Source organism: Panthera pardus, unplaced genomic scaffold (assembly GCF_024362965.1).
Source record: "Panthera pardus isolate Hobbes unplaced genomic scaffold, ASM2436296v1 HiC_scaffold_26, whole genome shotgun sequence".
Classification (NCBI taxonomy): Eukaryota; Metazoa; Chordata; class Mammalia; order Carnivora; family Felidae; genus Panthera; species Panthera pardus.
The window spans coordinates 10,439,205-10,452,061 of NW_026526832.1; the positions used below are offsets into that span (position 1 = coordinate 10,439,205).

Below are 12,857 nucleotides of genomic sequence, written 5' to 3' on the forward strand. Positions count from 1 at the left end.
GCAGAAGATATTCAGATTGCCAGAGACAGTTGAATAATTGGTACAAGCTTACATTCCAGAGATCTGGACCCAAGAGACCGATTTGGAGACCACCTACAGACTAACCCTAACCCTAACCCTGGCCGCTGGAGGAGTGTGATGGGAACTGAGGGCAGAGACCAGGGAAGCACCCACACATTTGTACAGGAGGAGTGAGAGAAACTTGTGAGAGGACCGCAAAGGGGGAGCAGCTTCAGAGAAATCAGGGGGAAGGGATTCTGGAAAGGGGTGGGGCTACGGGGGATTGTCAGTGGAGTCCAGTGCTGCTGGGACAGTCAGAGGAGAAAGACGGTTACAAGCCACGGGAACGGACAGTCAGCAAGTCATGAAAAACAGATCATGGGTTAACCTTGCTCTTTCAATAAATTTGAAGGTAAAGAGAAAGTTGGAAAACTGGCCTAAAGGGATAAAAGGGGTAAAAGGACTTTTCATGGCTGTTACCTATGCTCACTTACAGGCAGAGAGAAGGAAGCCAAGGGAGAGGGAAGCTGTAAAGCAGAAAAATAGAAGGGACAAGGACTTCGGTCAAGTGACAGAGGAGACAGGAGGAAACAGGGTCAAGAGCACGGGCCAAGAAAGACCAGTGCTCCTTTCTCAGAGACCGGCATGGGTACAAGGGAAAGCGGGATGAAGGTTAAGTCCATGGGACAGACATTGAGAAAGGTCGTGCCTAAAGGCATCGGGTGTCTCAGGAAAGTGTGAAGAAAGCCTGTAGGAGTCAGGTTCACTCAGGGGCTTTAGAGCCAAGACCAGAGAAGCCGGAAATCAGCCAAAGGGGTGCAAAGGATCCTCCCACAGCCTTGAGGTTCACATAGAGTTTCAACGATCCGATCCGTGTCTGGTGGCTTCGGGGAGCTCTGCTCTGTGGCTGTCTTCCATCAGGGCTCAGCAGCTCTGGAGGGAGTGCAGACCGGACCAGGGTGGCATGGTCAGGGCTGGGGCGGCAGAGGACAGGGCATGAGGGCATCAAAGAGATATCTGGTGATCATCTGGCCCCAACGTGGGGAAGGGAGGCAGGTCTGACAGGTGCAAGGAGGGGTGAGATCTGGGAGGGGCCAGTGTCCTGTCAGATCCATCCCGACTCTTCCCAGGCTTCCCAGCCCGCCAGCTGGTAGGTAGCATCCACCAGTGGAGGCACTGCCAGAGTACTGGGGGTGGAAGAAAGGGTGACTCGAGGCTATTTATCACCTTCTTCCCCTCCCTGTGGCATCACTGGTGTGGGCTGTGTTTCCTCTTGGGCTCCAGGCCCTACAGGGAAGTCCCTCCCTCTGTGGTCCCAGCTCCCAGCGAGCAGCCCCTGCCCTGAGCTGGTTTCTGGCCTGGTTATGCCCCCTCTCCTGCTGATTCTCCAGTCCCAGCGCCGGTCATGGGTTATTGCAACCGTGAATATCTCTGTGACCCGTGAACCAATTCCCTGGTTGAAATATCTAGAGTGGGTTCTGTCTTCCTAAGTGACTTTCACAGATACGCTGGAATAGAAAGGAGTCGAAACCGACACCTCCTTTTTGATCTGCTCCCATCCCCTTCTTTCTCTTTTGCCTCAAAACAAGCGAGGAACAACATGTAGTTTTTAAATTGTCGAGTGGAGTGTGGCCAAGGAGAGTGCAAGTGTGCACACAGTCTTCACCGTGTAGGGCCTGGGTGGCCATCCCGGGCCTGGGTTGATTGCAAGAGCCAACACGAGCTTCCTTGCCACCTTTCTGAGATGGGGCCGTGGAGGCACAGAGCCAGGGGTGAGTGCGTGTGGTCATCTATAAGGCCCTCTGACCCAAAGTAGTTCTGCCACCATAGGTCTTGGTAGCTGAAATTCCTCTTTTTTCCCCCTTTGACTCAAGTTACTCTGCGTCTCCAGGAAGCTTATATTTAAATAGGATAATACAAGAAAGCCACTCAGTTAGACCAAGATGGACTACAGAGATGGCAGAAAACTTTAGGAGATGGAGCCCTTGTAGGAAGTTTGGGTTTGTACAGGCAGAGGGGAAGGGAGAAGGCCTTCTAGGGACAATCTGGGTGGAGGGTGGCCCAGGGAACAAAGTGCAGAAAGGCACAGGTTTGCTAGGGGGGAGACAGTGAGCACCTCCACCTGGCTGGTGCTTTCAGCCATAGAGAAAGAGAGAAGTTAAAAAATTTTTTTTAAACATTTATTTATTATTGAGAGACAGAGAGACACAGAGCATGAGCAGGGGAGGGGCAGAGAGAGGGGGAGGCACAGAATCCGAAGCAGGCTCCAGGCTCCGAGCTGTCAGCACAGAGCCCGACGCGGGGCTCGAACTCCCGATCTGGGAGATCATGACCTGGGCTGAAGTCAGTCGCCTAACCGACTGAGCCACCCAGGCACCTCAAGAAAGAGAGAAGTTTAGATAGGTCAGCTGGAACCTATAGGACGTTGACTACCAGACTATGGATCTCGCCTTCACTCAGGAGGCAATAGGAAATAGTCGGAAATTTCTGAGTCGAGCTGGAGTGTGTCGAAAGTGGTTACGTGGAGGAGAGTCAAGCCCTGAGCCCGGTGGCCGTGTGGAGAATGGATCAGAAACTGGGGACAGGTAGAGTGATGAGGAGGCCATTGCAATAATCCAGGGGTGTTGTGGTAAGGACTTGAGCTGGAATAACGGCAGGGGGCCAAGCAAGTGAAGGACATGAGAGATATTAGGAACAAGTATTCCATAGGATTAGGCTGATGGGATAGGAGGGTTCTAGGAGATGGATGAGATTCAAGCAAGGTTGATTTGTTGGAAGCACTTCCAAAATGTGCACTTTGTTATGAACCCACAGATATTTATGACTTCTTGAGTGTCATTACCTAACTCATTTACAGTCTGGAAATTCACATCCACTTTATCCATCATGTGGGACTGACTCCTACTCTGTATGTCTTCGCAGATAGATTACCTGACCCTGTAAAGAAGTTTTTATAGCATGATAACAGGTAGTTATTTTTAAAAAAAAACAAAAAACAAGACTTAACAGAATCCCAGAACTCCCAAATCCAGACTTGGTCAAGGATTACTAGAGAAACTCAGAACTGGAAGCTAAGCATTAACTCTGTTTGCCCAACTGAGGGACAGATAGCACCGCTCTGCAGGCCAGCTCAGGCCACGTGACAGCTCAAAGCCCAGGTGCCTTATCCAGGAACCACTCCCGTGCCATGCAAGTGGCCCTGGCCTTGTGGAGGAGGGTCACATCTACCAGAAAAGAAGACCATCCTATCACTAAAGAAACGGTTATTCTGTGCATAATACTGGGTGTTAAATAGAGCCGTTCTTAGCATTTTCCAAAAGTTCAGCCAAGACATTTAGACTTCAAGTGTGAATGAAACACACCATACGGTGTGTGTGTATAAACGTAAGGATGTACTTGAAAACAGACAATATAAGTGATAATAGGAGAGAACTATAGTTGATCCAATCTATGGAAAGGGACAGAAATTCCATTACCTTGGTTGAAAGATTTTCTTCTGCGTAATACGGAAGTAATAATGCGATGATCACACGGTCACTGCCACTCTTACCTCGAGAATAATTTCCCTACCAGTCACTCTGACTAGACCCTCAAAAGCAGGATTTCTACCTAAGCAGCTTAAGATGTGTGAGCATCAGGTACTCTTCAGCCTGGTGTGCTTCCTAGAAACCTGCACACTTAGCCCCCACAATGGATGCGGGGTACCAATGCTACAAAGTCCCTGGCAGACCCGGTCAGCTCACAGACCCAGTTCTCAACCCCCTGCCCCAGCCCATTGTTTCCCCCTGTCTCTGTCCTGCTTTTGAGTGTTCAGGTCATCAGCTTCATTTTCCCATTCCTGTCCTTCCTCCCAGAAGATTCGAGACACTGTGTTCCCTTGTAACTTTGACCTTGGTGCCTCTGGGTGACATTCTGACTCTCTACGCTGGCCGTGCTTCCTGTTTTCAGAGAATATTGAATTTATTCACGATGAAAATAATGATAAGTTGCCCCCCTCCCAGTTTAAATGTACACTTCTGGCAAGGTCCTGGTGTCGAGGCAATGCATTCATTCATCTAACAAGTGTTTAGTGAGCAGCTACTAAGTATGGAGCACTGGGCTAAATGCTAAGACACCAAAATGAAAGTCACGTCCCCGCCCCCAAGGAGCTCTCCAGCTGGAAGGGGTAGAAAATTATAACGCACAAGCATATACTGGCCACATAGGAATTTGCTGCCCTCGGTCCAATCCCAAAATAAAACACTTAAAGCCAACCAGAAGGAATAGGCTAGAGTAAAATCTGTTGTGTTTGGGGGATCAGGAATGATTTATATTCTTATTTAAAATTCACATTAATGTCAAGACAGTATTTATAAGTAAATAGAAAAGTAAATTTTGGATAATGTCTGCTTTGACCAGCAACCCCACCACTCACTGGCCGTGTCTGGGGAGGCGTTTGATTGATGGGGTCAGACCCCCACGCAGGCGCTGGGGACATTACTCGTCACCCCTCCGTGGACACTTATCCACCTGGGCTCACCTGCAAGAACCCCCAGAAAGGTTCAAAATGAACACGGGATGAATCACACAGTTCCTTTCTTCAGCTCTCCTCCACCTCCCTGTCTCTCTTTTGCTCACCCTCTGTCTTCACTCAGTGCCTGCGCGTCGACCTTGATGAGCCGAACAGTGTGTTGAGTATTAGCGTGGATGCAAAGACCACGAGGTCCTTGCCTTCGAGGGCTGGCCCGGAGTGAGATTCTAGGCCCACCTCTGGGTGAGGAGGTGGGGAAAGTGGAAAGAGCAGGAGGAGAGCAGGACTGGGAGGAATGTCTATGCAACAGAAAGGCTGCGTGCGGATGTCACAGCTTCAGTGCATGGGGGTCTGGAGCCTCATCTCCACTCCGCCTGGGAACCTTGAGAGGCATTTTGAGGGGTTAACCGAGGTACGTGTTATGTAACCAGGGCCACTGCCTCTCAGGGAGTTCACAGCAGGACACTCAAGTGCTGTCAGCATTTGCTCTGTGGTGACTTCCAAATTAGGAAGCCCAACTAGCCTGGAAATCCGGGAATGCAGGAGGAGAAAGAGACATGTCCCAAAGAGGGGCTGAGCTAATCTTGCCCCATAGCCTGCAAAGGAAGGGCCACAGGCTCTCTCTCTCTGGCAGTACTCTGATCACCCCCTCCTCAAAGGCAGAGGGAACCTGTAGCCCATAAAGCTAGTTTTGTTTAACTTCTGACAAGGAGTGTATTTGTCTTTATCAAAAGCATCAGGCAAGAACATGTGTGGCTTCATGAATTCTAATTCCATCTCATAGTCTGTGCTAGAAGATGAGTTTCTTTTAACTTATCAGTGCCAATGAGCAAATTAAAACGGGTTTGACTTTCGTCTGGTGTCGGGGATTCAGGCTCAGGCAATACTGGCCAACGATTATCATTTGTGGTAGAATTTAAAGTGAAGTTTTGAGGGGCACCAGTGTGACTCAGTCGGTCCAGCGTCCGACTCTCGGTTTCGGCTCAGGTCATGATCTCATGGTTTTGTGGGTTCGAGCCTCACACTGGGCTCTGTGCTGATGGTGCGGGGCCTGCTTGGGATTCTCTCTCGCGCTCTCTCCCCCACTCTCTTTACCCCTCCCCCGCTCACTCTGTCTCAGTGTGTCTCAAAATAAATGAATAAACTTAAAGAAAAATAAAGTGGAGTTTTGATTCACGAATCTATCATTGGCTGTTAAATCAGGCAAATACGTGTTTTTTACGTAGCGGCTCAAAGCCAAACAGGTGCTGGCCTTTGGAGGGGTAGCGAGCAGGAAGCAGGCCAACGCTCTATCTGTCCTGAAGCCAGACGGGAAAGATGCAATTTGTTGGATCACAGGCCCCCAGGCAAAATGTCTCATCTCTTCCGCCACCTTAGTGTCTTGCTTTGTGTCCGGGCTAAGCTCCCTGCCTTGGCCCTCAGGCTCTGTGAGGCTGTTTGTGTATGGGGGGGGGGGGGGCACAGTTTCTGACTCTGCCTCCTTGGGTCCCTGAGAAATGGCTAAGTGTTTCTCTGAGGTAAGGAGCACAACGTCTCTGAAGAATCTGGGGAAACTTCCCTGGCCCCAGCCCACCTCTCTGGGTGACCCTGTCTGTGTTTCGGCACACACTTTCTCCCTTGATTGAACCACTGCAAACCTACCCACCGGACCCCTGCCTCCTGTGACGCAGCTGCCCAGGCCGGGACACTGGAAGGCAGGCAGTGGGCAGGGGACTGTCAGCAGTCCAGCTCTCCCCAGCCCACGCCAAAACGGAGTCAGCCACAGAATACTGCACCTAGAGTCAACAATACTGCATTGTGCACTTGGACATCTGTTAAGATAGTAGATATCATGTTACTACACTAAAATAACATTTTTGAAGGGAGTCAGTCTGTCACTTGACTTCTGCCCCGATCACGGTCTCACAGGTTGTGAGTTCGAGCCCTGTGTTGGGCTCTGCGCTGGCAGTGGGGGGGGGGGGGGGGGGAGCCTGCTTGAGATTCTCTCTCTGCTCTCCTCTCTCTTTCTCTCTCTCTCTCTCTCTCTCTCTCTGAAAATAAATAAGTCAACTTAAAGAAAAAAAAAGGGAGTCAGTCAAGCTGCTTTGGTCACTTTACTTCTGAGCTTGTGGGAAGAGAAGAGCAGGGTAGAGAAACTGAGGGCCAGAGGGACAGTGACCTGCCTGAAGGTACGGAGTGAGGGGAGTACCGAGCAGCGCTAGGAGCCTGGCACCAAGTCCCAGAGCATCTCCCCTGCCCCCGCTAATGGCTGGAGGGAGACTTGGAGTGAGCAAAAGACGGGCAGGCCTGGTCTGGGGCGTCAGCACCAGGCTAGTGATACGAAAACCACCACTGTGCTTTGTGGAGGTTCTGTCTAGCTGGGAACAGAGACGAACATTAGGAGCTTGGCCTACGTTGTGGGGAGGGCTCCGGGGTGGGGGTGGGGGGGGCCAGCCTGCCGTGGGAAGGACACTTAGCCTCACTTGGCTTAGGGGGTGGGACGGGAGAGGACAGGCACGGACCTGCAGGCCGGTGGGGGCAAGGGGGAGTTGCTGGTGAGGGTGTTCTGAGCAGAGTGACATTGGGTCCAAAGCAATTTCTGGAAGGCAGGAGGAAGAATGACGGATTCTCTGAAGTGGGGGAGTCTGGAGCGCGGAGCGTGAGGTGCAGCAGCGGGAAGGAACATCCGAGAGAGCCAGGGGATTGAGCGCGAGGATCTCAAAGTCAGGTTGGGGTTCAGCCTAAGTCAGAGGGCTTTGGGAAACCCACCACAGATTTCAAGTGAGTAGCAAGCTTACTGGGTGTGTGCCTGGCAATGCTCCTTTCTGGCTGGAGTGGAGATTGGGTCGGAGGAGGTGGGAGCGGTGGCCAGCAGACCCGATAGGAGGGACGTGCCACGATCCAGAAAACAGCATGGGTGTGAGAAGCTGGCCTCCAGGCAGCTCCATGGTGCTCATGCTTGCATCCAGCTGGTCTCCCGGGTGCTCCTCGGCAGCCCATCACTCCCACTGCCAGGACCATGATCAAAAATATTCTGTGGCCTCCTGTGGGCCTGGCAGGTCCGGGGGCTTGGGACAGAGGAAGGGAAGAGAACAGGGCAAAGTGGGGAGATGAGCAGAGCAGTTTTCCTGTGGGCTGTGTTCTTGTCCCATTCTCTGTAGGGCACCAGGCTTTGGCAGATGCCCTGTGGACCGGTCGGGAGGAGGGGAGGCTCTGACCACTTGTTTTCAGCTTCCAGACTGCCTTACTAAATGTCATTCTTATTTCAGGAAATGAGTTTGAACTTTCCTAGACCATCGGGCCCAAGAGGGCACAGCAGCGCTCGCTGTGTCTAAAAGCCTCCTGATGGCTCAGGTGGCTGTCGGGGGCAGACTTCTTACTCCCTGACCACAGCCCCTTGGCCAAGTCACTGAACTTACCTGGACCTCTCCCTGCTCCAGGGAGAGTAAAAACTTGTCCATAAAGTATCCCCACAGCGTCCACGCCCAGCAGCGGGCTGAGGACCAGGGATGAGAATATTGGCCGACAGGGAGGGGAGGAGGAAGAGGAAGAGGGGTCAGCGGGGCCACGCGGGCAGTGGAAGGAGGCTTTGCTGACCGGCCGTCCTGACCTTCCAGCTACAGCACCTGACTCACCTTCGACATCGTTCTGTCACCGTGAAGCGCCTGACAACAGAACACATAAAATGTGGAGGTTCTTTTGTCCAGCAGATTTGCTTTTCTGTCTCGGACGCTGAAGGAGGAAATGCTTCTGCTCTCCTGCCTCTGCCATCTGCCCTCCCTAGACCCAAGGCGACTGTTTTTCTCTGTGCCTCCGCCCTCAGATAGGCTGCCCGCCATCCTACCCTGCCACGTGTCCTGGAGGTGTCACGGGAGCTGCGTGCGTTGGACAACCCAGGAGCCGAAACACCGTTCCTGGCCTTCTGCTCCACTGCGCTAGCCAGTATTTCTTTCCCTTCCTTTTACAGTCTGTTGGCCCACGAATTGACTAGATGCTACTGCATTTGCATAATGAGGGTTCAGGTGAAAATGATAAAAGTGAAAAGGCAACCTGGGGGTCTGAGCCGTGGGTTGACTCTAGGGTTGACCCTGTGACCTTGTGCGTGTGGCGTCCAACGTGAGCCTCAGGAGCTCCGTCCCTGGCTCCTGCCCATGAGCAGCTCAGCGGCTCCAACAATAGGCATGGCTCCTGCCAAGGAAAGCTGGCTGAGATCCTGGAGGGCAGCACCCGGCTGCTCCCACCTCCTGGGCAGGAAGCACAGGGTGGGCAAGAGCTCTGTAACCCACAGCAAGCCAACTGAGTTCCTGGGGGCCGCCCTACCCCGGGCATGAGACTTGCGTGCTGACTTAAGCAGGGTAAGGCGCTCTGTAATCCAGTGCTGAACTGAGCGGCACAGGTTGTCACGGTCAGAAGAGCAGCGGGAAGGGCTGGGCGACATAGGCAGGGGTGTCATGGGTCTCTCGGGTCAGGAGGGCTGAGCCTCTCAGGGTCTGTGCTTGGAAAGTTTTAAGTCGATAGTAAAATGCCATTGTTTTGCCTCTTTTGAGTCAACATTCAGTAGGTTCGAAGGCAGGTAGTAGTCGCTGCTATCCACTGCCTATCCAAGCAGACATTTATTTATCCGACACTAACTCCACGCTCTGCCCTGGCTAGATGGTGGGGAAACACAAGGCTGAAGGACATGGGGCCTTCCCTCAAGGAGCTCACCTTGAGGCTTGAGGCTTGAGGCTTGAGGCTCAGGCTTACTGACGCGTGCTCCCCTTTGCACTCGGTGCATTGTCCCCAGGCCACCAATCTCATGACCAAGGTTAACCCCACCAAATTGTTCCAACGAAATTTGCAAGGAAAACAAGAAGTGATGATATAACTGGATGACACAAGGGCGAGTCCTTTTATGAACTGCTGACCGCAAGCTTTTTGACATCTTTTCCTCGTGGAAAGCTAAGGAAGCCCCATCCATCCCAGTTACCACCTCCTACCCACTATACCATGTCCACTCAACACTGGATGATTAGGAGGCCTGCACTTGAGTTCTGGCACCACCTCTTCCAATCTCGGGCAAGTTGCCACCGTTTTGTTCCTCGGTTTCACCAACGGGAGACAAAACATAACAACAACCAGAAAAACCTCAAAGAGCAAAAATAGAAAATACATACCACAACAGCAAGCTATTAAGTACTAATAGTATCCTCGTATGGGAGATTCCGTAAAAGCCTATTCCAGTGCTACAGCCTAATCAAGTTGTGGTACACAGTTCCGAGCTATACAGTCGATGCTGGAGAATGTTAGATTCTGATCTTCCACAACCCAGCAGGGGCTCCATAAATTCCTGCAAAACCACCTTAGATGCTTGGAGGATGATTGGCTTTCCTTTAATGGCTCTTGTGGCTTGGTTTCCCAGTGAGGCAGACTCTGAGATGATGCCGGATGTTTATTTGGGAGTTTGTTTTTGGAACAAACACCTGTTGAAGGGAGGGGAAGGAAGCAGGAGTGGCCAGAGGGGGGAGAGTCATGCTGCAACGTGGGCCCGTGAGGGCCTCAGCAGGCTGCATGGGACTCTGGAGTGAGAATGGCCTTCAGATTATCCCCTGTTATGCTAACTTGGCCAGGTCTTCCTAGGCCTACACTGATCGTTGTTTTGTTTCATTGTCCTATTTTGTTATATTTTGCCTCTAGATGGAGAAACTGAGGCCTAGAGCAATGGTGACCTGCTCAAGGGTGGAAGAAGTAGGGCCAGGACTCAAACCTAGACTTAATGTCTGGTCTCATGTAATGTCCCTACTGCAAAGTGCCTCAATCCCTTGTTTTATCCATTCATTTATTCAATAAATATGCCATATGCTTACTTTTCTATAGGCACTGGGGGTTAAAAAATAAAAGAGGCACTATTCTAGCCTCCACGATCTCACATTTTCCCCTGTCTGTTTCAGTTACAGACTTACTTTCCTGCAAAGTTTATTAGCGTTTCTTCAATATCAATAAGTGCCTCTTTCTCCTTTAACACGCTTGTGACCCTCCTACGATCTTGTCAACACACTGACTCTGATTGAGCGGTCTGGGATGGGCCCAAGTTCTGCACCAGGATGTGATGCTGTTGGTCCCGGACCCCTCTGAAGAGCCAAAGTCTACTCTTTCGAATCAGTTTCTGCTTTGGTCTCCCGAAGTCAACCTCACCACACAATCTCTTCTTGGCTGAAACGTTAGTTGGGTTGCGGCACATCAGAAAGGTTCCATCCACCGACAGCATAGCGTCACGGCTGAGGGTATTGGTTTGGGTGTCAGGCTGACGTAGCCTTGAATCCTGGCATTACCTCATACATAGAATCTGGGCAATTCCCATAAGCTTGCTAAGCTTTAGGTTTTTCATCTGAGATGGGAGTGATAACATTAGTTATCTACCTTATGGGTTTGGTATTTGCCTTATGGATTGTTACAGAAATAAAATGTGTAAATGCATGTACAGGGTTTACCACAGTTCCTGACACATAGTAAGCACCCTATAAATTCTTACAAATGACAAAATACCAATCTTTTTTGGCTGCCTACAACATGTGGATCCTAAGCCAGTGGGTCTATCCACAGCTAAAGAATGATTTGCATTCATTGGAGGAGTCACCGGGCACAGGGCATTATAGTAGAAAAAGGGTCTTTGATAATCTTGCTCCTGGCTCTTGCAGAGGGCAAAAAGAGCTGCCCAGTTCCCTGGTCTGGTGTCTGGTGAATGCTTCTGAGAGAGGGACCGATGCCATAAGAAATAACACTGTTTCATGAATGACCTTCTGTTGTCAATACTTCTGAATAACTTTCTGGCACCAGATAGGGCTCCTTGGGCATCCACCATGGAGCAAGTTGGGGGCTTCCTGAGCCCTCTCTATAGTTCCTAGAAGGATGGGAGGTGCCACTGCCTCCATTCTGATTGTCAGGAGAGGTGGCAATGGCTTTCTGTTTGTGGAAAGGATTTAGTTCTGGAAAACCATACTTGTCCGTGTGGATCCTGACCAATGGCAGGGACTGGACCATGAGCTGGCCACTGAATGTGCCTCGAGATGGCAGGATTGGGACCAGAGAACATCACAAAGGTATCCATTCATTTTGCTGGGCCAACATCTATAAGAAAACGAGGAAACCTTCCCAAATCAGTGCACAGCTCCTTCCCAATGCTGTTGATGTGACTACTCTCCACTATGTTTAAATGCAGTTTCTTTTTTTTTTGTTTTTTTCAATACACAGTTGCTGCTGATGCTGCTAAATTACAGTTTGTGCGTGTGCACATTTTCCCCGCATGTGTAGGTATCAAGCATGTTACTAGTCTAACAGTTGGTGCATCTCCAAACACACTGAACCTGATTTCAGAGAGGACTCACAATGCAGGGGTGTGGTTGATGTTAGTGCATAGGTTGCTTCCGCTTTTGTCTCGGTAAGGAAATACGCTGCCATAGTAACACATTTTGGGGGTTTTATTTCACGGGGAAGGTAGAAAATTGCCTTGTAAAGATAGCTCCACCCAGTAATCATTCAGAGAGTTTTAGGTACTGAAATTCACCATTTCTGTGCTTTATATTACTGGCTTCTGTAAACCACCCCCCTCCCCCCAAAATTAAAGGGCATTTCACTTTTTCCCTGCCAAAGCAAGCAAACAGCAGTGGGATGACCAAACTAAGAAGATGATTTATTTCAGAAATTTTAAGTAAGAGAAAAGAACTTTCAGATTCATGGCCCAGAACCTCCAGAAACAAGAGTCAACAAATTTAAGGAGCACACATTTAAGGACACTAGACACACAAGAGAGAAAAAGCAGAGGGGACTCCTTAGGGAGTGTTGTGGGGGACGGGACATAGATAAGGAACAATTCGACAAATAAGTTAAACAACTTCACATCCTGATTAGGACTGTAAAGGAATAACAGGAAATGTGCTGAAGGCTCCCCCTACTTTGGATGGGTTGGGGGGGGCTAAGAGAGACCTTCCTGAGAATGTACATTTAAGCTAAGACCTGTGTAAGGAGAAGTAGCAAGGGCGTGTTCTCTTTCTCAGGCAATTAAGTTAATGTTAATGAAAAGAATGGAATACATAACTCACCACTTCCCAGGCCATGCCAATTTCCCTACTTCTCAGGGCTCAGGAACTCCACTGAAAGGCTCTTGGCAGGAACTTTCCAAACCCCAAGCCCTATGAGTTGGGGTGGGTCCCCACCTTCAGAAGCAGCAAACCATTTCAGAGGTTAAGAAACTCAGCCGGGGCTTCACAGAGTCTAACAGCCTTGGCCGAAGAGTCCTGTGTCAGGAAAATATAAACATTGATCACTCTGAGTTTTCCAAATAACTGATAGCAACTTTTTCTTTTGACCAGCGCCCACCTTGCACAGGCTG

The 12,857-nt window shown here is 50.3% G+C and overlaps 1 protein-coding gene across 2 annotated transcripts; it reads right to left on the minus strand.

Moving 5' to 3' along the window:
- Window positions 1–3,166: 3,166 nt before the first annotated feature.
- Window positions 3,167–8,481, minus strand: LOC128773664 (uncharacterized). 2 transcript variants are annotated; one of them, XR_008418042.1, is made up of 3 exons: window positions 8,125–8,481; window positions 7,288–7,557; window positions 3,167–4,519 (listed from the first exon to the last, which is right to left on the minus strand). XR_008418042.1 is itself a non-coding variant. In XM_053890998.1 (3 exons), the coding sequence occupies exons 2-3, from the start codon at window positions 7,444–7,446 to the stop codon at window positions 6,604–6,606; spliced, it is 690 nt and encodes a 229-aa protein (XP_053746973.1). In that variant the 5' UTR covers window positions 7,447–7,557; window positions 8,125–8,477; the 3' UTR covers window positions 6,585–6,603. The 2 variants fall into 2 exon arrangements, 1 of the variants encoding a protein (XP_053746973.1); XM_053890998.1 differs by lacking the exon at window positions 3,167–4,519 and adding an exon at window positions 6,585–7,134 and having other exon boundaries at window positions 8,125–8,477.
- Window positions 8,482–12,857: the final 4,376 nt, after the last annotated feature.